The sequence below is a fragment of the Aplysia californica genome, unplaced genomic scaffold (assembly GCF_000002075.1).
Source record: "Aplysia californica isolate F4 #8 unplaced genomic scaffold, AplCal3.0 scaffold00025, whole genome shotgun sequence".
NCBI lineage: Eukaryota > Metazoa > Mollusca > Gastropoda > Aplysiida > Aplysiidae > Aplysia > Aplysia californica.
In genome coordinates this window covers 1,132,280-1,155,376 of record NW_004797295.1, presented here as the reverse complement: position 1 = coordinate 1,155,376, position 23,097 = coordinate 1,132,280, and the positions used below count along the sequence as shown (strand labels likewise).

The window sequence follows — 23,097 nt, the reverse complement described above, 5'->3', positions numbered from 1 at the left end:
CAGAGTCACTTCACGCAAGGTTATCTTCATTTAGAGCGCCCCAGCTCCCCCCCCCCCCCTCTCTCTCTCTCTCTCTCTCTCTCTCTCTCTCTCTCTTCTCTGTCTGTCTGTCTCTCTCTCTCTCTCTCTCTCTCTCTCTCTCTCTCTCTCTCTCTCTCTCTCTCTCTCTCTCTTTCTCTTTCTCTGTATACGTGCGTGTGTCCCTCTGTCTCTCTCTTTTTCTTTCTCTCTCATATAAATTGATGTACATATATAATTTGTTTTACTTTGACTTGAACGGGAAGTGAAGGCAGATCCTGAAGTATACTACTATAACAAGTTGCCGACATATCAGTAGTAAACGTGAACTAGGTCGTCGGCCGCCCGACAACTCACATTTGGAATGCGTTAAGTGGCCATCAGCACCTCCAACACATCGCCGTGGCATTCCTCATTATTACGAGTGCAATGTTTAGTTGTTTTTGTTTTGTTTTGTTTTTCTCCCGCTCAGCGTTCATGACGATCCCATGGGGGTGGTTGGCGGGTGCTGTGGTGTTGTTTTCTCCTTCTTTCATATCAACATCTGTCCTCATCATTCTACCCTCTTCTTTCCTTTGTATGTTATTCACTAATAACCTCTAATCTTTGGTACTTACAAGACCTGCTTGTGATGCAAGTACCGTAAAACTGTTACTAAAACTGAACTAAGACCCCCCCCCACCCCCAACCTACCATAAATCATTTAGTGAAGTCAAATAAAACCAACCTGCGTAAGTGTGCTATAGGACTCGCAACCCTTTATCCAAGCTCTTCAAAAGCTTGTGGGTGGTTGGCGGGTGCTCTGGTGTGGTTTGCTTCTTCTTTCCTATCAAACATCTATCACCCTTATCTCCCCTTCTTCCTTTTTATGTTTGTTACTCTCTGACCTCTAATCTTCTGGCGGTCATATGACTTTATATAGTTGCGAGCGTCGTAAAACCTCTACTAATTAAACTTTTTAAAAACTTCAAAAGCTCTTTGTTTGGAGCAGCATGCTGTTTCCTGGGTCCTGAATGTTGTATTGTGGTTAAAGCTGCATTTTAAAAAAATCTTATTCATTAAGAGCCGCGCTGGTGTGACCTTATGCTGTTGTGTGTGCCATAAAACTTTTACCAAACAATAAAATCAAATGTGTCGGTTATTCTTTTTTTGAAAAGCTGTGTATTGATTTGGTTAAAGTGGAAAGAACAAAGAATGAAGTGTACGTTTTCTTTTGAAACAAAAATAGAAATCTCAGAAGTGAACATTAGAGGTGCAAGCTGTTGCAGTGGAGTACAGTGGGTCATTCATAATTATTCTGACATTTGGAATTCAGAACATCCTTCCTCAGTTGCAATTCAGTGTGTGTTTGTGTGTGTGTGTGTGTGCGTGTGCTTGGGAGGGGGGGGGGAGATTACCCTTCGGGGCGGTGCTACTGACTGAAGTGTCTTTAGGCTATTCCCAAAGGGGGGACATTAACATGTTCTTATGCACTGTAGAAAATCTAAATGGGGTGATTTGTCAATGTGATATTCATAACTGTGCCTGAACTGCAAGAAGTAACTGCTAGCATGCTGCTTTTTCTTTCCTAATCCTTACTATCGTCATTTTCCTCTACTTCTTTTGTATGTTTGTCACACTCTTGTGACCCGCTATTTCTGGGGTGCCTTAATAGTCGAAGCAGACTTTGTCCTGTTGAAGCTAAAGAGGTAAACAGAGTAAGCCTTATTTCCTGTAAGAACTTCTCTGTTGACATCCACCCCTTGGCGCTCATATGACCCTATGCAGTTGCGAGCGCCGTAAAACCTCCACTAAAATTAAAACAGGAGAGGGATGCACCTGATGGGTTCTGCTGTTTAAATGAAGCGTTGGGTTTTTTGTGTTAGTTGGGGGTTTCTTTTTTGGGGGGGAGGGGGGTAAAAAATTTCAGCCAATCTATTTCCCCTTGCCCTGTGCTAAATGGCCTCTGCTGTGGTTTTGTCTATGAATCTTAGCCAGAGGTTGGTAGTTGCTCTTGCATTGTCTGCTTTGTCTACTTGTGGTTCTATTTTACTACTCTATTTTCAACTAAATTTTGCAGTTTCTGTGCTAATTCGTCATAAACTACTACTTGATATCATGATGTCTATAACTGAAGTAAAGAATGCTATGTTTTGACGTTTTGCTTTTCTTTTTTTTCTTTTTTTACAGGATTCCGCTGCTGGGATGTGGAGGACACTGGTATTGACATCAACGATGAACTGGCACAAATTGCTAACAGAGCATCCTTGGGGGAGGAAGGGGCCAATGGTATGTATATCGAACAGTTTATCACTGGAAAGTACATGATTTAAGATCAACACAACAAAAATTATCCCATTTATAATTATTACACAGGCTAACTCAATGTTGTGTATAATTTGTATCCCATTATAAGCATAACTTCACTATTTGAATAAAAAGTTACTGACTTTTAGACACAGGTGTTACATCATGTATGCCATTCTACATTTAATTAGTACCATCTTCAATTGGGAATCTCCCTCATTCGTATTAGGGACTGTGATATGTAGAGCATATGTAGTTATAGAAAAAGAAATTTATGGCATCGAATCTTTTTGTGCGACAAGTTGTCAGCATACAGTCAGATAGGGTACAAAGGTACACGTATATTGGCATAAGGTGCAGCAAAAGCTAATATTTCAACGGATTTGGCAAAAAGCTTAATTTCTTCTTTTACACCAAAAAATGATGTGAAACGATGAGAGCTCAAACATTTATTTCTGTTTTCTGTCTGTTAAAGATGCTATAGCTTTTTAATTTTGTAATTCTTTCAATTCCTTTATTTTTCCATTGTTTTTTATTAGCCAGCAAGAAGCCAGGTAGTAGGCATAAGCCTCCTTTTTTTGGTCTATTTTTTAAATGCATGCATTGCAAGCAGCAAGCGTATAATTAAGTTGTATTCTTTGTGTTCAAATCTTATGCCTGTTGTTCTGTTGTACAACCTATGCATTGTTTGCAATGTAAAAATAAATTGTGCGTCACACTTTTAGCTCATTTTTTTGTCTTTGTGAGAGCAATGTTCACGACTAACCCAGCTTTTTTATGTTCAGTTAACTCAGTATGTTTGATTGCTTTGTACTGCATATCATCTTCAAAATATGTTTCTTGTATTTATGAGAGCTTATGTATGTGTGTGGTCGTTGAGATAGCTATAACATAGTAATAGTTGCACCGACACCTGCAGATTCATAAGTCATGTCTTGCTGTCACTGTGAATGTGCTGTGTATTATTTTGTTGGCGTCACCGTTGTATTTGATGCAGAAAGGAGTTGAATACGAGCAAGTTCTATCTCATCGCAGTTTTGTCAGCAGTGGGCATTTATTGTTTTTAAAGATGCAGTACCATTAGTATTTCACATGTTTGTGGACTGCTGTTCTAAACAGAATGAAAGAAAGATCCAGCTGAGCTGATTTTTGCAGCTCAGTTTCAGTTAACTGTGGTGTTTTATACTTGATTTTTTTATGTGCCCACTGTGGATATGAGGTCAACAGTTTCATATGTGGACTGTGCTTTGTTTCTTGCTGTTTCAAAGTCAAGATTCCAGATTCATATGACTGGACTGGTGACTCATGAAAATTGTTAAAAGCTTCCTTGTGGTATAAGTTATTTAATGCATGACAAAAAGTGCAGTTTTATGTACTGATTTTAAGTGACTGAAAAGTGTAACAAGGACATTAACAAGCTTGTCGTTGATCATAACAAAGGATAATACTCATTCCTGTATTTCTTGCATGAGCTTCAATATGAGGGCCTGAGTTTTGTTTATGTTGCTCAACCACATCGATTGACAATAATATTAATATAGTCTGTGAGAAACCATTTTAATGGATGTGTCACTAGTGTCATAGATATCAAAATGGGTCTCTATTTAGTAAACATGTAACCTATTTATATGTGAGGCGAGCTGACAAAATGAGTTACTTCTCGCAATTCACAATTAATGGAGATATTGGCCAAAAATCGACGTCAGGGTCAAATTTGTAGATTTTCTATTGATGACATATTCTTTAACTATAACCTGTCTTTTATTATTTCATACTTATAAATTGTAAAAACTTCACATATAAACATGATGTATCTATTTCCATAGGGTTCAAATCTGAGAAGTAACTCATGTTGTCTGCACGCTTCACATATAGTGCTACTGACTGAAGTGTCTTTAGACCATTCCAAAAGGGGGGATATAAACATGTTCTTATGCACAGTAGAATTGTAAATGGGCTGATTTATCTATATGTAATGCTCATACTGTCCTGGAACAACATAGAGGGAACTGCTGCTTTTTCTTTCCTCATCCTTACTATTATCATTTTTCCTCTACTCCTTTTGTATGTTTGTCTCTCTTTTGTGAACTGCTATTTCCGGGGTGCCTTAATAGTCAAAGCAGACTTTGTGCTGTTGATGCTAGAGAGGTGAGCAGAATAAGCCTGATTCCCCGTTTGGACTTCTTTGTAGACATCCACCCCTTGGTGCTCATATGACCTTATGCAGTTGCAATCGCCGTAAAACCTTACAAAAACTAAAACTAAACATATTATGTAAAGTCTAAATGTGTGTACTAGTTTTTGTTCAAAGTGAAATATGAGGTCTTTATGCAGTTGCGAGCGCCTTAAAACAAAATAAAATACAAAATATGAGATCTTGTTTGTCTTGGGGTATTGTTCTTGGAAGGGAAGGGATGGCTCCTCTAGTAGAATATAACCAGTGTAGGCCTGCTAAGGAATCAATTATGGTTTGAGATTGAAGAATCTGTTGTTGACAGCCCTTTAAATGCAGTACATGAATGAGAAAGAAGCAGTATATTATCAGATTAATGGATGGATTGGCAAATTTTAAAATATTTAAACAGATATTCTCTAAATACATATGTTTACGATGAAGACTTATACTTACAGGTATTCATAACTCTTTTAATAAAGCCATGTTGAAGTGTACTTTGTATCAAAAGTATATGTCGAGTAGGCGATTCTGTAATCCTGACTAATATTGAAACCTGCAAGATCAGCTGTGCACTTTTGCATGTAAATGGTAGATACCGTTCGTGTGCATAATCTATTTATCAGGAAGATGACATTGGTGTGAATTAGATAGCAATGTAGTGATAAAAAACCCAGGTTAATTATTTCTGGGGTGCCTTAATGTGTGTGTGTGTGTGCACGTGTGTTAGTCTGTGAGTGTGTGTGTGTATGTGTGTGTGTGTGTATTGGTTCAGTGCTCTATTACTTTGTGTTTAAATTTGTTGCTCCTTTTGTAAAGGCTTATCTGTATGTGTAAAGATGTCATTCTAGATCTATCACATGGATGTCTTTTTTTTCAGCAAGCAGTTGCTGTGATGAGTTTGAAGTTCATCGTCTTGTGTTTGCTTAAATGCTCATTTCTTGGTGTGTTGTCTTTTTGTGTTGAAATTCCATACCTTTTGTTTTGTACAACAATGCCATCATGGCAGGAGCAAAGCATAATTATACTACAACGTCAAAGAAAATTCTGGAACTATTATGGAGATATTTCTGAAAGGTTTAAGCTGCTTACGAAATTCGTACTTTTTCTTATGAATGGTGCCATATCGTTCTTCTTCTCCCTCATTTTTCGAAAGGCAAAGTCTGGTATTAAATGCCATTTTATTTGGGAAATTGTTCTTATGTCTGTTCCTAGTGGTAACAAAGGTTGTCAACATCATTCAATTTATCCTCATCAGTTTGCCATGCGATGCTGTCTTTTTTAAAAACATTATGAACATGTATATTCCCACCTTTTTGAAAAATGTTTACTTGTTTAGGTAAGAAAGTCTACTGTGTCAACAATTCTTAAAATGATTTTTTTATCTTGTCCTTTAGGTGAGCGATTGATACAGCACCAGTCTGAGAATCTCTCCGTGGAAATTTTGATCAATCCTCTCGCTCAGTCTGTGAAAAACTCTCTAAAGGTATGAAGGAGAAACCCATATCAGTGTCAAGATACACTATTATCGATACAGTCGGCAAACCAACTTCTGGTGATCCTGTTAGGCACTTTGCTGTCACATTTTTTTAGACCTGAGTTCGATTCCTGAATACCCACATTAATAAAAACAATTCAAACAAGCAATCTACTCAAAGCCTTTCAAGTTCTCTATAATAAAGTGGAAACCTCCCAAAATTCTGCTATCAACTTCCTCTCGTGCTATGCTATATGACATTCTCAAAATGAAGCTCAACCAATGCCAAAGCAAAATGAGAAATTTCTCAGTTGAGTTGACATGTTGGAAGAAATAGAAATTTATTTTGTTTGATTATTAAAGACTGTTCGCAGTTCTGACCATTTATGAATAGTCTTAAGTAAGCTACGTTATTGTTCTGTTTGGCCTTTCAGGTCATACCATGTCCTGTGAACTTCATGTGTAATTCTTAATGTCAAGAGTGCACTCTAAAGAAGTTTTAATAATTTCAGTTGTCTAAGCAAAAATGTATACGTATTGATAAATGTAGGAGCTTGTGTATTTCTGTAATACTTATATGGACTCGGCTTATCTGTAAAAAGTAAACTTAGATATACTGGTTTTTAGTTCCTTGACCATTCTATTATTATTGGGCCTCTTTTAACCCTCTTAGTCCTCGACACAATCCCCAAACTGGTCCACCTTGGACAAATCGCGTGCGGGAAACCGTATTTGCTGCACAGGACGTGGCTGATTATTTTGAAGGTCTTACTCAATTAAATGCTAGTAATAACGATGACTACCATGAGTAGGATATGTAATGTGATTCTGACAATCACATGAATATTAGTAATATCAGGCAGAGGGGCAGGGTAGCCTCAAAAGGTCTGGGCTCAAAGGGTTAAACCAAGGAAATAATGTAGGTACATGTATTTCAGTGAGAACTTATCATTTTTTCTTTTTCTCTTTCTTTATCCTCAGAAACTTTTGATTGCATCTTCCCCAACCAAGTATGTGCTCTATGCTGGACATGCTTTCCAAGGCACTGGGGCCTGGGTGCTTCAAGATGACACTTTTTCATTCAGTAGCCTAGCCCAGGTATGAGTCAAATGATCTGACTACTAGAGAGTCATCATAGAAAAGAAAGATTTTTTAAAAAGAGTACTTTTCATCAAAGACTAAAGCTAAAGGAAAGTGGATAAACTTGTTGAAACAAACATGTTATGATTGATTTATTTGATGGAGTTGAAATGGAGTAAGACTTATTTTTATGGGAGTTTTGGGTGCTTTTATGTTCCAGAAATCCAATCTTGTGCTATTTGGTGGAAATTACCATTCTGAGGAAGTCCCATCTTCAGAGAAAATTAAGACGGATGTATTTCAGAAAAGAAACCATAAACTTGCTCAGTTCCCGCCCATTGCCTCTCTTTTCCAATTTATTATAGCAGTCTATTGCAGACTGTTTTTTCTTTTTCGGTTAACTGGAAATAAATGTATTTGTGGCGGAATTATTTAGTTAATAGGATTATACATTTGGATCCCATGGACCAGTGATATTTGATTTCTTGTGTTCTGAATGTGACTTGTACCTCAATATTTGACTTGAAACTTGATTCCAAACAAAGGAAGTGATGGAATATTTATGATGTTCATGGCAAACAAAAGAACTAGATAAATTGTGGGGTGGCATGAAAGTGGCAACAAAATTCACATTACTTACTTAACATCCAGTCGACTGAACAAGTTAAAAAAGACAGTAAACAACTATCATAAACAAAATAAAGCCCTCGGAGGACTCACCAATCCACATGTTTGGGATCTGGTATGTTCATAACAGCTACTATGCTCTGTAAATTTTCCTTCATTTGTGTGTGGTTGTTTTTAAGGCGTGATTCTTTTTTTTTTTTTTTGGTTAAAATTATTCATTATGATGCCCAAATTTGTCTCCCCCCCCCCCCTCCTCCTTATAGGTTTTCAAGAACACTGATGTGGAGAATGCTCTGAAACAAAACATTGAAGCCAACCTGACCATCCATACGTCTGCTGAGAGCCACTGGGGAACAAGTATCAGCAAAGCCGATTTCACCAACAATTTACGGATCCAACTCAACCCTCCAGAAAAATTGCACAACATCCACGGTGTGGTACAGTTCACTGCTTATGTAGGCAGTTTTGTTACTCAGACACCAGTCACAAACCTGCTTCAGGCCTCTGAACAGTTTGGTAACATTGGCTTTACCAGACCAACGCTGTACATCTTCCCTGGTTGCCAGGGTGATTCAGCATTATTTGGGATAAATGGGTTTAACCTCCTTGTAAATGGTGGGTACAACAGACGGGCTTGCTTCTGGGATTTTGCTAGGCATTTAGATAGAGTTGATGCAATGCTACTCACTCATTTGGGTCCAGATAATATTTTTGGTATTAACACTGCTCTACAGAGAAAAAGTTTGGAGAACATACATCCTCAGATTGGCTACTTGTATTTCAATGCTATTGATAAGCCAAGTGCCCCAGCCCCCTGTGGGGATGGAGATGGAGATGCTGAAAAAAAGAGCAGTCTACTTATTAACCTCGCTGAGGAAGCCAATAATCTGACTCGCATGGCAAAGCAACTGGGTATCAGCCCTCAGCCTTGCTCTCGTTCTGCTACAAGCCAGAATGCAGAACCAATCAACCTGTACCATAAGCTGGGCCATGGGTCTTTGGACATGTATATGTTGAATCCTATTACAGACAGCAAGGAAATGAAAGAATTTTATCAACTCTGGAATAAGAAAGCTTCAAATCTTGGGTCCAGTGGACCTTTCCCCCTGCAGAATGCTCTGTCTGTGTGTACCATGTTGGTGTGGAGACCCCATAATCCGAATGAGAAGATCGTTAGGATTTTCTTTCCAGGAAATGCTCCACAGCACAAGATTGCTGAAGGGTTGGAAAAGATGAAGAGCTTTGCATATTTGAAGCATGCTTCATGCACACCCAAGGACCTGCTGAAACCAGCTGTCGTGAAAAAGGCAGGCGGATCTGCCAGGCCTGGAAGTGGAGCTACAAGGTCAGCCAGAACAACTGCGACTTCTCGTGCTGAGACCACAAGAAGTATGAATGCAAGCAGGATGGAATCTCCCCGCAAGGCTGAATCAAGAACCGCTAGCAGGTTAGGTGCAATGTCACCAACAAAGGCTACCACAAGAGCTAAAGAAGAAAATGGTAAAAGACCTACTGATGTCAAGAAGCGTCCGACAAGAATAGAGGACAAAGAGAAGGATACAAATACAAGACCAGCATCTGCAAGGTCAAGCACAATGTCGAGCCCAAGTAAAGCAACATCACCCAGAAAGACTCCCTCTCCTACCAAGTCTGCATCGCCTACAAAAGGAACTTCTCCTGCTAAGTCTCCTTCACCTCCAAAATCAGTTCTAGCAAAATCTCCAACCAAAGCCAAGTCTCCTGAGAAGAGTAAGCCAGAAGAGAAGCCAGCTCCTCCGGCGGAGGTGAAGAATGAAGAGGTTTCTGCAGCTCCAGTTCCTAGCTCCCTGGTGGACACTCCTGCTACTGAGCCAGCTCCAGTTGGAAATAATATGGACAAGCCAGAACTGAAGCCAGAGTCAGACCAGGCTCAGGGAGCCCAGCAGGATCAGATTGAGGCATTGCAGACTGTTGATAACACTGCCAGTGAGAAAACACAGCCTTCTGAGACAAACTCCAACTTGTTGTCCTCTTCTGTCGATGCTATGAATGCATCTATGACCATGTCTGCTGACAGACAGAAGCTGGAAAGCCTAGGCATATATGATGCTGATGAACAAAAGGATAATCAAGTGGATGCACAGAGTCCAGTGTACACGAATGGAGATAATGAAGAGGAGGAAGTGAGGCCACAAGCTCTTCCTGAGCCCCCAGTCATCATGGAGTCACCAAGTCAAGACTCTGATATCATGCCAGATTATAGTTCCAAGATCGAGTCTGATGAGCAAGAACTTTCAGAATTCAACAAAGCCGAAGAAGAACTACAAGAATTTGAAGCAGACATTGCAGAAAATACAGCAGTGAAATCATTTGAAGATCCAGCAGAAGATATCCCCCCATCCCCAGAGCCAGCAGCAGAAGAACAGCCAGACTTTAATGATTACCCTGTTGCTGTGGAGGCTCCGAAAACATTTGAGACTCCGGTATTCAGCAATGATGATGCAGATACAAATGGGGGTGTTGCTGCAATGGAACAAAAAATTCAGTATGGAATAGACGAGTCTTCTAGGGCCATGGCTGGTATTCAAGAGGAGGAAGAGCCCGAAGAGGAAGGAGAAGTATCAAAAGACATACAAGCCAGCACAACGGCTGACAAACAAGCTCTCAGAGACCTGGGAATATATGATGATGATGACGAATTGGAAGAGGAAGTCAATGGCTTTGACAATGAAGTAGAAGAGGAGGTTAGGCAGAATGTTGCCCAACAGCAGTTCTGTGAACAGGTTGTAGAGAAAGAAGAGGTGAAGGAGAAGGAAGACAATGATCAAGAGAAGGACATGGAAGAAGAGGAAGTTGCCAGTGACTGTAGACTGTCTGCTGAACGGCAATTTGAAGATGTTGAAGAAGATGCTAATCCAAATTCTGATGAAGGAATTGAAGAAGATACAGATAAAGATGTATGTGAAGAAAATGATTCTTCGGTGCCTGCTGCTTTTGACAGGGACTCAAGCCCTGAAATGGAAGTAATTCAAAATGAAAACACGGAAGAACAGAAGACCGTTGAGTCCATTGAAGAAAGCCCTGGTGAAGGAGTAGAGAAACAATTAGATGATGGAGAGAGGGAGGACACAGATTCCATTGATGGGGGGACTCCAGACGATGACAAAGATATTGATGAAACTATCCCTCCAAACGTTAATGGAACAGAGCAAGATAAGTCAGATCATTTTGCTGTTATGGATTCAATGGCTGACCAAAGCGGCAAAACTGTTGAGAATGTTAACCCTTTCTCTGGCGTTCAAGGAGAGAGTAACACAGAACCCCAGAGCAAACCATATGCTGAAGATAGTGACAATGAGCTACAAGAGGAGGGTGCTTCTTTCGACCCAGTTGCACAGTGGGGTAAACCCATGGGACTCCCATCTCCACCCCCAACATCTCCGCAGAAAGGAGCCAGTACAGATAGACGGCCAGCCTCTGCCGCTAGTAAGCCAGGAGATGCAAAATCGCGCACCGCTCGTAATGGCACTGCAACCACTGATGCCAAAAAGAGGCCAGCCACAGCACCAACAAGAGCTGGTGCCACTGGTCGTCCTATGTCCGGAGCTAGACGAGCAGGTTCCAGCAGATCCTCTCCTCAGAGTGCTAAAGTTCCTCCCCTGCCTCCAATGACTGCTTTCTACATGGATCTGACTTACATCCCTAACCATGGAGACCCATCCTACAGTGATGTAGAGTTCTTCAAGAGGGTTAGAGCTAGGTATTATGTACTGAGTGCTCTCTCTCCAAATCTGCAAGTTCTTGACTCTTTGATGGAAGCCAAAGCAACATGGGAACAGAAGGATTTAGAGGTCACTCTCATTCCAACCTATGACAATGAGACCCTTCGCCACTGGGTAGGTCTCAATAAGGAAAAACTTCAGGAGTTGCGCATTGATTTGACTCCTGCTGTTAGTCGTTGCACCATTCAACTTCAGGATCTTGAGACCAGCCTCCCGGCGTACAGATTAGAAGTGTAAACTACAAAAGGGAGGAACATGTGCTGTTGTCATTTGCAAAGTTAATATAACTGCACAAAATTTTCAAAGGAGACCAATGCTTTTTGCTTAAACCCTCGAAAGCCTACAGCAATGTCTTTTGTAATGGTCTTGTCTTTGTCCAGATAACTGATAATACTAATTTGAAAAAGCACCTGCTTTTCCAAGGTCAGTAGTAATATATATAGCTGTGTTTGTTTAGATTTTTAAAGTTTTGAATGAGTATTCTGACTTGTATATTTTTTTCTCTCTCTTGCATTGCTAATGTCTATTGAGTTTTAATTTTTTTCATTCTTACTTTCGTAAAGTTTGAAAGAGCTTTTGTTGGATTTGCAATAAGGACAGGGATAAGCATGAGAAGACATCAACTGATAAATGTGTTGACTTTTGTTGTATAAAAACAATATTATATAAATATATTGTTGACTTCAAGATTGTTTTGGTTGAAGCACAAAGCTGTCATTGCAGTTGAAAGTACTGTGCAGCTGCTCTGTAGCAAGTATATCAAAAGAGTTTAGCATAATCTTTTTTTTACCTTTGCATAGTCACTTGGTTTTTTTATCTTCTTCTCTCCCATGTCCCTCTCTCTCAAACATACACGTACACACACAGACAAATATACCCATAACTTCTCCCCTCTTTTTCTTGGCTATCTCACTTTCCATTCCAAACATAATATTCATTTGCACATATCATTTGGGATCTTCTTCATCGTGTCATGTTGGGTAGGAAAAAAAAGTACAGTTAATTATGCAGGTTGAATTGCTTTCCAGTGAGTAAACATCAACAAATATTTGATAAAGTGTCAATACCATTTGATCATACCATTAAATGAATAGTCAAGTGTAACTGGATTTTGAAAGAGTAACTGAGCTACATTCTTTGAGAAAATAGGAATATTGATTTTTAGACATTCTTAGTAGACTTTCAGCCAGTTTGAAAGATAAAAAGGCCACGAATGTTTTTTTCTCATTTTCAAATTCATTTAATGTGTTTCATAAATCTTGCAATTGATAATTATCTCTGTGCTAAAAGTGTTCTGGAATATTTTCTTCATTTCAAAGGTACTTTCTTTTGTACTTGATATTTCAGTTGTCAAGATCTGATGTTTACTTAAGCAAAGTATGGATTTTTAAAGTAAGAGCACGCAGAATTTTTATTCTTTTTTGGGGGTTTCATTATGCTCTTGTTTTCTTGAATAACAAAATTCTATTGTAGGAAGGAATGTGACTGCTGTAGTGTGTGAAGCTAGCAGAGAAAGAATAGTTTTTTCATTATAAATCGTCAATATTGATTTGAAATGTCTGAATACGATATACATTTTTCTAGATGTGTAATTCTTTTCGGATGGTGAAGCACTTTGTCATGACCTAGTTTATGCGTAGTTACTTTATCTGGATGGAAATTAGATTTCACTGTGCAGCATCTACTTCTTGTTCATGACTGATATACATAGTAGTGGAGAAAGAGGAGGTGATTCCAGTGCCATTATGGTTAGATGTGGTGCTTATTGAAAGACCATTTGGTTCTTTGTTTTGACAGTTTTTACTCCTTAGGCCTTAAATATTGAATAAAAGCTGTTTATGATGTTATGAGGCCAACTTAAAAGGATGTGTGCTCTTAAATACCACATAGCAGTAGCTGAGATTGTTGTGGTATGGTGTAGTTTTGATTTCATGTCCCTCAAGTGAGATCACTTTTTTGGGGTTGTATTAGTTTTTATTTTTGTTGGTTTAAAGTTTTGATAACCCTTGCACAATCTACTCATGTTTGTAGTTTTGTTTATATCTATGAGAGCATTCTTTTTCATTTATAGCGGGAATGCTCTCTTAACATGATTTAATGTGAGATAAAAAGAAAGATCAGTAGAGATTTTCTGTGAACTGTGTTTTTATGGTTTAACAGTAATATGATTTACTTAAGGGCACAGTGGTGTGAACACATATGTACTTGAAGTGTCTCTGCTGTGCTCTTGTTTTTTCACCAGTGCTATCTGGTGTCCCAATGTTACCTTTCCTTTCGCTTCTTTCTTTAAATTTGGTGTGACTCAATTTTATTTTCAGTTTCATAAACCTGTGACTCAATCCTGCGCTCTTGAAATGTTTGAAGGAAACTTTGTGATCAGTTGTTGCCTTTCTCTATAGCTGTGTAATTTTTTTTTCCTTTGATGTACTGATGCAGTCGAAGGTGCTGACTTACTTTGCTTTCATTTAGCCACCCTGTTTCACCTGTTTATGGATTTTTGAAATGTAAATTTTGTATTGATTTGAAGGCTTTGGGTTTTAAAGCCTAAAACTGCCAGAAATTTCATTATAAACAAAAAGAAACAACTATTCTATGCTTCTAGACTAGTCCTTCCTGTTTTTACCATGCTCAGATGTTACTTGCGCCATTTTAGTCAGTATTGCTGTATGTTTATGCATTCGTGCAAGTGCATGGTAAATCGACAACTCCCTCTCATGTTTTGTAGTGTTGATGAATGATTTGGTTAAAGTATGTCATTGTTCTGAGGTGGAATGTTCATTGAGCATTATTTCCAACTGTTTTCCTTATTGCCATTGATGAAAACAAGATTGACTTTTTTCATTTGCTGATAAATAATAAAAGCACATTCATTTTTGGGGCTCATTAGTCCCGTCAGGGATTCAAGTATTGTTAACATTGCCAACTTTTAAATACTTTACGTCATAACAAGTCCACTTTGGTGGTCCATTTACAACAGTTGTTTCCTATCTTAAGGATCTCATCCTGACATTCACTTCTTTCATCAAACAAACTACTATTCATCTTGCTAACTTACAGGTCAGATCATGTGGTGTCTGTGGTAATCAGTTACTGAAATTTCCCCGAAGCAGTGCTGTTTGATCCCCATATACTTGTATCATGTTTGCAACTCCTACCCCCCCCCTCCTTCCTGCACACACTACATTTTCTTGGATGTGGTGAAGATGCCTCTCATAAGTCCATTCATCTATTTGTGCTTCCATTACTTTTGCACCCCCTTGTCATCCCTTGCCTTGTAACTTTTGCGTCTGTGACAATGAATATATTTTTTATCAGGCCATGATAATTGTCTTGTGTGATCTATATTTATCATATAAAATCTGATCTTTTTGTCTTTCACTGAAAAACTTATTAAATGGTTACTATTAAATTGACGTTTAAAAAAATGAAGGTACTAAATTAACTGTCTTTGTTAAATTTCTGATGAATTCAACAATGGAAAAAAGCAATGGTTTTGTCAAACTCAACTGTGCGCAAGTCATTTTTCATCTCAGTTTGCTTTATTTCTCATCGCTTTGCACACAATGAACGCATCTGACTTGTCACTTCTTTTGACTTCTCTTTTCATTCCTTGCAATCAGGCCTTTCCATGTGATTGAATTGTGCATTGCTGATAATTTGTAGTGTCTTTTTCGTTTGTTACATAGTATGGTGATAACATCTAATGGTTCTGTTTTAATTTTTATTTTTATAGTAACTTATTTATTGATTATTGTGGACACTTTTTTTTTTGTAAAGCTTTTGATGCATTGTTTTTGTGCAACGTTTGTCAACAATAAAAGTCAATGTGCAAAATTATATGATTTCTTTTGCTTATTCTCTCTTTTAATCAAACTGTTAAAACTCACACTGTGTTTGACAAACCTTTGATACGATTCAGATTGTCTTTGGGAGGAGTCAGTGATGACCATACCTGTTCGAATTTTCCTCAGCCTGAAAAGTTGAGACTAGTAAAAGACTTTTGAATGTCCCTTGCACAAATAAGTTTTTCAGAAATCAATTCAGAGCATTTTTTTTGCTGTGAGAGATGATATTTGATCAGCTGCAAGTGATCCTGGAAAATTGTATTTCTCTTATTGTCATGTAACAATACATCCATATATCTTATTATTAGATTCTCCAAGTCTCCGTTAACAATATGTAGTCCTGACTGGAAAGAGATCTAACCTCTGTACTAGTGCTGTCAATGTACCAAAGTCCCTGCAGGTTTTTAGCTGGATTTTTAATGAAGCAATTTGTAAGGTTGTGCTCTGGGGGGGTTTTCTATGAGACTGATGTTTTGTTGGCCCAGCCTGATAAACTACGCAGCTGGTGGCTGAAGAGTGGGATCCATTGTCCTTGTTCTGTTCATTGCCTCTGTTGTTCTTCCCTATCCTGCTTTTTCTCAAGTGTACCTAATGAGCGATTGTGTTGTTGTGCTTCTCTTTACGCTAAATAAATAACTCACTTTTTTTAGACAGAGAGGAGAGGGAGAGATACAGCTATACTCCCCAACCCCTTCTTATTTTCCTTGCGTTTGGTGCCTACCAGTTGACATTATATTGGCCACAATTTTATGTGTCAAACTACATGTTTCGGCAGGCCAGCGAAAATTTGATTTATATCCGGCCCAAGAGAGAAATTTAGGTAGTCCATCTTGAGAATCTCAACTCAGAAAATCTTGCTCCGAACAGTATAATATAATATTATTGCCAAGAAAAGATGCCAAACATCCAGCTCTGGCAAATTGGCATAAAAGCGAAAATTGGTACCAGATATGCATTGGCTTGTTTTTGTTTGAGCGTAGGGCGTTTTAAAAAAAAAATTATATCATTGTTTTAAAAATGTTTTGTTTTCCACTGCTCAATCATATCGTTTATCCAGTTTGGCCCCCCAAACCTTAATTGTAATTTGAGTTTGCCCCCCTGACGACTGAGTTTGACACCATTGCTTCAGGCACTGCATACAAAAAAAACAACCACGAGGACTAATACAACATGACCAAGTGGGGGTATATCTAGCTAGATCCTTGAGTTGGATGGCACCACTGATATTACTGATCAGTTTTACTTCTTTATTGCACCTGATTGTACTTTCAAACCCTGGGTCGAATGAGCGCTCATGCAGGCGATCACATACATGTTTGGGGACATCTCTTCTTTTGGTGTCCGGCATGGGTACTGCCTGTCTCGTTGGTGTGTTCTAATTAACGGGAACAATAGTGCATGTTGCAAACGTTGCCCCCCCCCCTCCAACCCGGTTCAAATAAAGGATTTTTTCTTAGTCGGTCAATTTTATCTTGGGGGAAATTCTGGGGATATGTGATTCTTCGATACCAGAGAGGCTATAATGGACCCATTGCGTGCACCTTTTCCAATGGTGACATAGTCTAATGTAATCATAGAGACTTGAATTGAAATATATCCTAGATCGTGCACTCTCATGGCCGTTGTTCTTGGCTCTCTATAAATGTTTTCCAGCAAGGCGTGCGCACCGTGGGCACCCGAATCAAGGGCAAAACACCGGTACAGCATCACTATAATATTACAGAGTTGAGTGCGCACAACATCACCCCCCCCCAACCCTTTTGCCCTTCGCATGGTTCCAGACTGAGTCAAATTGTGCACTCCACAGCGAACAGGAATCGCATCCGAATATACAGTCTAGAATACTACAATATTGGTACATAGCTGATGACAAACTACTCTTGGGTGCTCATGAATGATACTATGTCTACGTGTTCGGAAACAACATTCGCCTGTTTGGTACTAGATCTAGTCCTATTACATAGCCCTTTCAGTTCCTATTCTCATTTTCTTTTCTTTATAATTTTTTTTTAAGCCTGCATGTTAACCTTACGCGGGTACCCCCCAAAAAAAAGGGGGGGATTTACAGTTTACAGCAAAATGCTAATAAAACATTACAGAGTTGACACTTACAAGTGTAACGCGCACCCCACTGTTTGCATTGAGTCTTAATATTTTTGCTGTCCTTAGGATTTCCATGTCTTAACTCTTTCACAACGCTTGCAGACGCACAACTTTTGAAAAAGAAATAATATTATAACTACATTGTTCATACCCAGATTTTCAATAAGGTTTTCTTTATATGAAAGTTTTTTAAAAGTTAGTGCGGTCAAAAATTCGTAGCGTAACCTATTGTCAAATATCTTCTTAACTATCGAACATAGATTCTCCAACGTTTGCACAATGACTTACATCAATTTGTCTTAACTGATGACTATTTTTTCCAAACACCTCTACTCTGTATTCTAGAAAATTTCCTTAATAAATACTAATAAAATATCCAAGTCGATGGTTTCTCCAGCTTTTAAAGTTAAAGTGTTTACAGCTCTCGCAATATCGCTTTTAAAAGCAAGCCTGTCGTTGTTTTCTAATCGCGACGGTATGCTCATTTAACACATGTTTTGAGAACCTTTAGAGCAAAAAATGTGTTTACTATAAAATTAATTTCTTTTAACAGGTTTTGCCACTGAAAAGTGTCATTGGTGAGCTGTGACGTACATGTAGGCCATAAATGCGTATACAAAATGTGTGCAAGAAGCAGGTTAAAGTGCTGTGAACAATCCCATTTTCCGCCTGACGGAGATTTATAGTATTTTATATAAATTTATGAAGAAAAAGGTTTTAAATCTAGCCTCAATTGTTGTGGTAAAGTGTGTTAAGTTAAGACAACTTAATACAAACTGCTGTGCAAAGTTGGAGTGACGATGATTCATCCGTTTAAGAGATATTTAAGGATAAGTTGCGCCACGAATTTTTTACCCCACTTTTTAGTTTATCCTTGCCATTTTAATGTATTTCATACATTTTTGGGGCTCGACAGTACGAAAAAAAAAAAAAAAAAAAAAGCTTGCAGAACGGAGAAAATGCGGGCACGGAACTTGTTCACTTTCGTTTGACCGCGGTTAAAACATGATAAAAACAAATAGCTCCACTTTCGAGTACCGGTACTCTTCTCGTGTCTTTGCATGTGGGTCTAATAGCTAGATGACCATCAGAACCTAAACGCCCGATAATGAAGGTTACTGCAAACTAAGATACCGACACTTGTCTTTGGTGTTAGTTTAGGCAGTACGTACTGGTACTAATATAATATGGGATTTACAGTATACACCTTAACATAAAGAAAGGAGTTGACATATTATTTTCATCACCATACTCATGCCTATAATATGAACCTCAGTCCCTCAGACGAATGAGTACTTCAAGATTGTGTTTGTTTGCTTTTTAAAAAAATGCTTTTATTCGGTCGCTGGCTCACATGAATGGCATGCAAAGTTTAATGCGTATTGTAAAATCAATATATGAACAAGAATATATATATAAATATGTTGGGTTTTTTTTTTTACGCGGACAGACGAACATGAACAATCCGACTGAAATTGCTGCCTGACAATCAACAAGAGCAATTTTTGTAGGCTATGTTACTGTAAATATTTTGTTGTAGTGGTCTTGTGTATGCACCCAATTAGGGCAATATGTTTAATATAAGGCCCCAACAGAGAAATGTTCATTGCTGGATCAAGATGTTAAAAAATAAAAGATTCTATAGCCTGTATATGTGTTTGGTCGCTGGCCTACAAGAGTGCCATTCAACGTTTCATGCGCATTGGAAGAAAGCTCGAACTTTACACAGACACACAAACGTGAACAAGCTTAAGTAACGGAAATTCGTTACTGCACTGTGTCTTGTTGGGTTTGGGCTTTTTTTTTTCAATAAAAAAGAGAAAAACAATAACGGCTTCGATTTTCACAAAGCTAACAAAATTCCCTGAAGGTCAATAGCATTTAAAACCCATGGACGAATTCCAACCCCAGGGCAGTGCTGCAGACTGAAGTGTCTTTAAGCCATTCCCAAAGGGGAGATATTAACATGTTCTTATGCACAGTAGAACTGTAAATGAGCTGATTTTCAATTTCATGCTCAATTACTGTGTCAGTACAACATAGGGGGAACTGATGCTTTTTCTTTCCCTCATCCTTACAATGGTCATTTTCTTCTACTCCGTTTTGTTTGTTTGTCACTCTCTTGTGAACTGTTATTTCCTGAGTGCCTTGATAGTCGAAGCAGACTGTGTGCGGTTGAGGCAAGAGAGGTGATCAGAGTAAGCCTGATTCCCCGTTTGGGCTTCTCTGTTGACACCCACCCCTTGGAGCTGGTATGACCGTGTATGCAGTTGCGAGCACCGCAAAACCTCACTAAAACAAAAAACCAAAAAAAAACAACAAAAAAAACAAACAACAACAACAACAAAAAAAACCCATGAGATGTGGCGCATCAAATGTGGACTCGAGAAAGTGAAAGAACTATAGAATGTCCTTCGGCCCACACACAACAAAAACAAAATAACGACTTTGTAAACAAAGACAACCTCTTTTTAAGGGCTCGGCCCCTCTTTTTCTTTGGGACGTTACGCCGACTGGGAGGCATGTCTCTTTTGCGTCTAGAGACCCGCTAGCCTAGGGAGCCTCTTTGTATTGCATCCAAGGGCACTTCTTATTGTCGTTTGGAGAGAGCCCTTTTTTGCTGTTTGAAGGGGCACCTTTTTTTCTTTGCGATACACTATGTCATACATGGTAGTGCATTTTTTTTTTTCGGCCCGTGTCGACTATTGCTGGCCTACGCTCATCTTGTTTTCTTCATAGGCTAAGGCAATTTTAAAGCTATAACTCAAAATAATAGTTCTGAATTTTAGGACAGAATTGACAATAGTCTATGAAATGAAGATAAAGTCATTCACACACATCAACTCACTGATTATTTCGGAGGCGGGCTGCTTCGAAAGCCAGGCCTTTGTATAGGCCTAATTATAATGTTGTCCAGATAACAATACAGAGATATACTAGACACTATCTCAAATACATGGACCTATTTTTTTTCGAATGCCCCCCCCCCTCCCCCCAATCCTACAGTTTATGTAAAGAGGGGCCCGAATCTTTGCAAGAAGTGAGTTGTTCTTACGAGATAAAAAAAATATCGGTACGATACTCTAGTTAATAGTAATAGGCCTATTATTTATTAGTCTGAAGGAAGGACTCCGTCTTGAGCGACTGACATGTATAAATATGATATATTTGTCAACAACGTACAACCCCGTATGAATACACAATTTCGAAACAAATACATCAGTCGAGTCGAAAATTATCGGTTGCCTATTCTAATTTTCTAATAATAATCTAATCATTTTTCGTTCAATGATAAATTTCATAATCTAGCCTAAAAACAAACAAAAAAGATAATGTAGGCCTTAAAAAAATTTCATCGCTTCCGCAAGGGAGATCAATCAGCAATGAAAATAGATTCAAGATGGCAGGCATCGGAAAGTGCCTTCCTTTTTGGTGTCTGTGGAGTTCAGAAGGTTCCAGGAATGAGTGAGAGTTTAGTTAGAAGGTATGATTACCTTGTTTTATTAAAATGGGGGTTGGATTGTACACTAGATCTGTTGTGATTAAAATGTTTTCAATATCTTTCTTCTTTACATCCTTTTTAAAGCGTGTGGTGGCGGTGAGTTTCCGACACTGAGGCTGAGGCCAAGACAGATCTAGTTTGGAAAGAGCAGTGTAAACTCAGAATCAGTTGGGAATACGTTTCTCCTACTGCTACTTCCTTTTTTTCATTAACATTCATTCTCCTTGTGTGCCTGTCATTTCTGTTATGATCTAACAATGCATTGTTATCCTCATTAACAATTGAAGGCTTAACTGGCCTTGATTGATTGTATGGGCCACCTCTATTCTCACCCAGGCCCCCGGGTGAGAATAGCGTAGGCAAGTCTTTTGACTATTCTCACCCAGTGTACGCTCACCGTATAAATAGCCTAGGCCAACCAGTGTAACGTTCACCCTGAGCCACAGAGTTCTGCTCTTTGATTTAAACAGAATTGTAGAATTCTTTGCCGTGAACAAACGTTCCATTAGCCTACTTAAAATTACTACTTACTTTTACTGTCCTTAAAGCGTGCAATTTTGTCTGTGGGCAGTGGAGAGAGAGAGAAAGAGAGAAAGGAGTAGCGCGAGAACTTCCGGGCAAAACAAAATGGCGACCCGCGTAGTTCGGCTCGATTTGAAAAGTTAAATAGCCGTAGCATGATCTTTCTTGTAGACTACCAAATTAATGTACTTTTTTGTTTTAACGTCATTTTTCAACTTTGTTTTGGTCAATTTGATCATCCACACCGATACACGGTATTCAGAGAGAGACAGAGAGAGAGAGAAAAGGGAGAGGAGTAGATCTTGCGAGAACTTTCGGGCAAAACAAAATGGCGACCCGTGTAGTTCGGCTTAATTAGAAAAGTGAAATAGCCATAGCATCTTTGTAGACAGTCAAATCAGCTTACTTTTTTGTGCTAAAACGTAATTTTTTCTTGGCTTTTATCAATTTGATCATCCACACTGATAGACAGCCGAAATGAGGAAAAACAGGTCTTGTTTCACACTGGCTGAGAATAGCCAACCCTGGCAAGTCTCACCTGGGGTGAGAAGTAGATCGTATTTTTATTCTCTCACCCCGGGTGAGGATAGCCACATCCTTTTATTAAAAGTTTAGATTTTTGCCTACAAATCTAGATCTAGATCTATATCTACATGATGCAAACAAAAAGGTGCTTTTTCGGTAGTTCCCATCCCCCTTATTTGAGCCTGACCTAGATATCTGCATCTAGATCTCTGTAAGTTTGATTTGCGGCAAGCTAAGATATCAAACCTAACAACTGCAAAACATTAAATTGTGGTAAAATTCAGGGGGGCATTTTTGTTAGGTCAGGGGGGGCAAGCTCCCCTGAAACCCCCCTACTCTTGGGGCCAAAACCGGCAAATAACAATACGTGTATTGGGAACTACCGAAAAAGCGCCAACAAAAATATAATATAGGCTATAATACTATAAAAGATATTATATGGTTTTGTTTTGAAGGAAGCATGCCAATTTGTCACAGGCTTCGACTGTGCCCTGCATCAGAGACCTAGAATCTAGTTTACATTGCTCGGTCTCTGCCTGCATGATGGAAGTTATCACTGACACTCTCAAAAAGAGTAACTTAATGATTGATTCATTGTATGAAATGAATTTTATTTTTCAATTGTTTTTAACGAAAGATCGTTCATTGTTGAAATTTTACAGAGTAATTTAAATTTGCTTTGATTTGCATACAAAGGAGGGACTTCTCAACACCACCAATTTGAGATGGAGAATAAGGACTTTTATACCCTGGAAAGCGCACAGGCCCTATAATATAAAGGGCGTGAGCCAGGCTACCACGGAAGCGCGCAGGCCCTATGCTGACCTACTTCGACCGCGAAGTGCGCAGGCCCTAAAAGGCATACGTTGACCTTTTTCGATGGAAAATTTAAGTTTTTCTTCTGAAAAATGACCATTTCGGCTCATAAAACCATATTTTCTTAAATCTGATAGAATGAGCCATTCAAAAATGATAAGCGACCAAACAAATACAAACAAAGCCTAAAACGCGATAAACTTAACAATTAGTACATTAGCACAGCGAAACAAGTGATAATGATAGCATGCAGTGTAGTGGCTCAGCTGCAGGGTTGGTGATTTTTTATATTTTTTAAATAAAAATTTAAAAAATCGATTTTTTGATTTAAATCAAGATTTTTAAAATTTAAATCGGATTAA

General features: G+C 38.7%; 2 protein-coding genes across 4 annotated transcripts in view; both read left to right on the top strand.

The window, feature by feature from the left end:
• Nucleotides 1-2,187: 2,187 nt before the first annotated feature.
• LOC101851171 (microtubule-associated protein futsch) lies at nucleotides 2,188-15,259 on the top strand (the record flags this gene model as incomplete). Of its 3 annotated transcripts, XM_035972899.1 has the most annotated exon segments (6): nucleotides 2,188-2,286; nucleotides 2,844-2,858; nucleotides 5,875-5,963; nucleotides 6,936-7,052; nucleotides 7,925-10,711; nucleotides 10,748-15,259. In XM_035972899.1, coding segments are annotated over 6 exon segments (4,019 nt in total), but the record flags the coding sequence as incomplete, so codon positions are not given.
• A 5,476-nt stretch (nucleotides 15,260-20,735) lies between these two features.
• LOC101850931 (transcription factor E4F1) overlaps nucleotides 20,736-23,097 on the top strand; it is a 12,336-nt gene continuing 9,974 nt past the window's right edge. The window contains exon 1 of the mRNA XM_005091036.3: nucleotides 20,736-20,854. The gene's annotated coding sequence lies outside the window, so the exon portion shown is untranslated. The remainder of the gene's footprint in view (nucleotides 20,855-23,097) is intronic.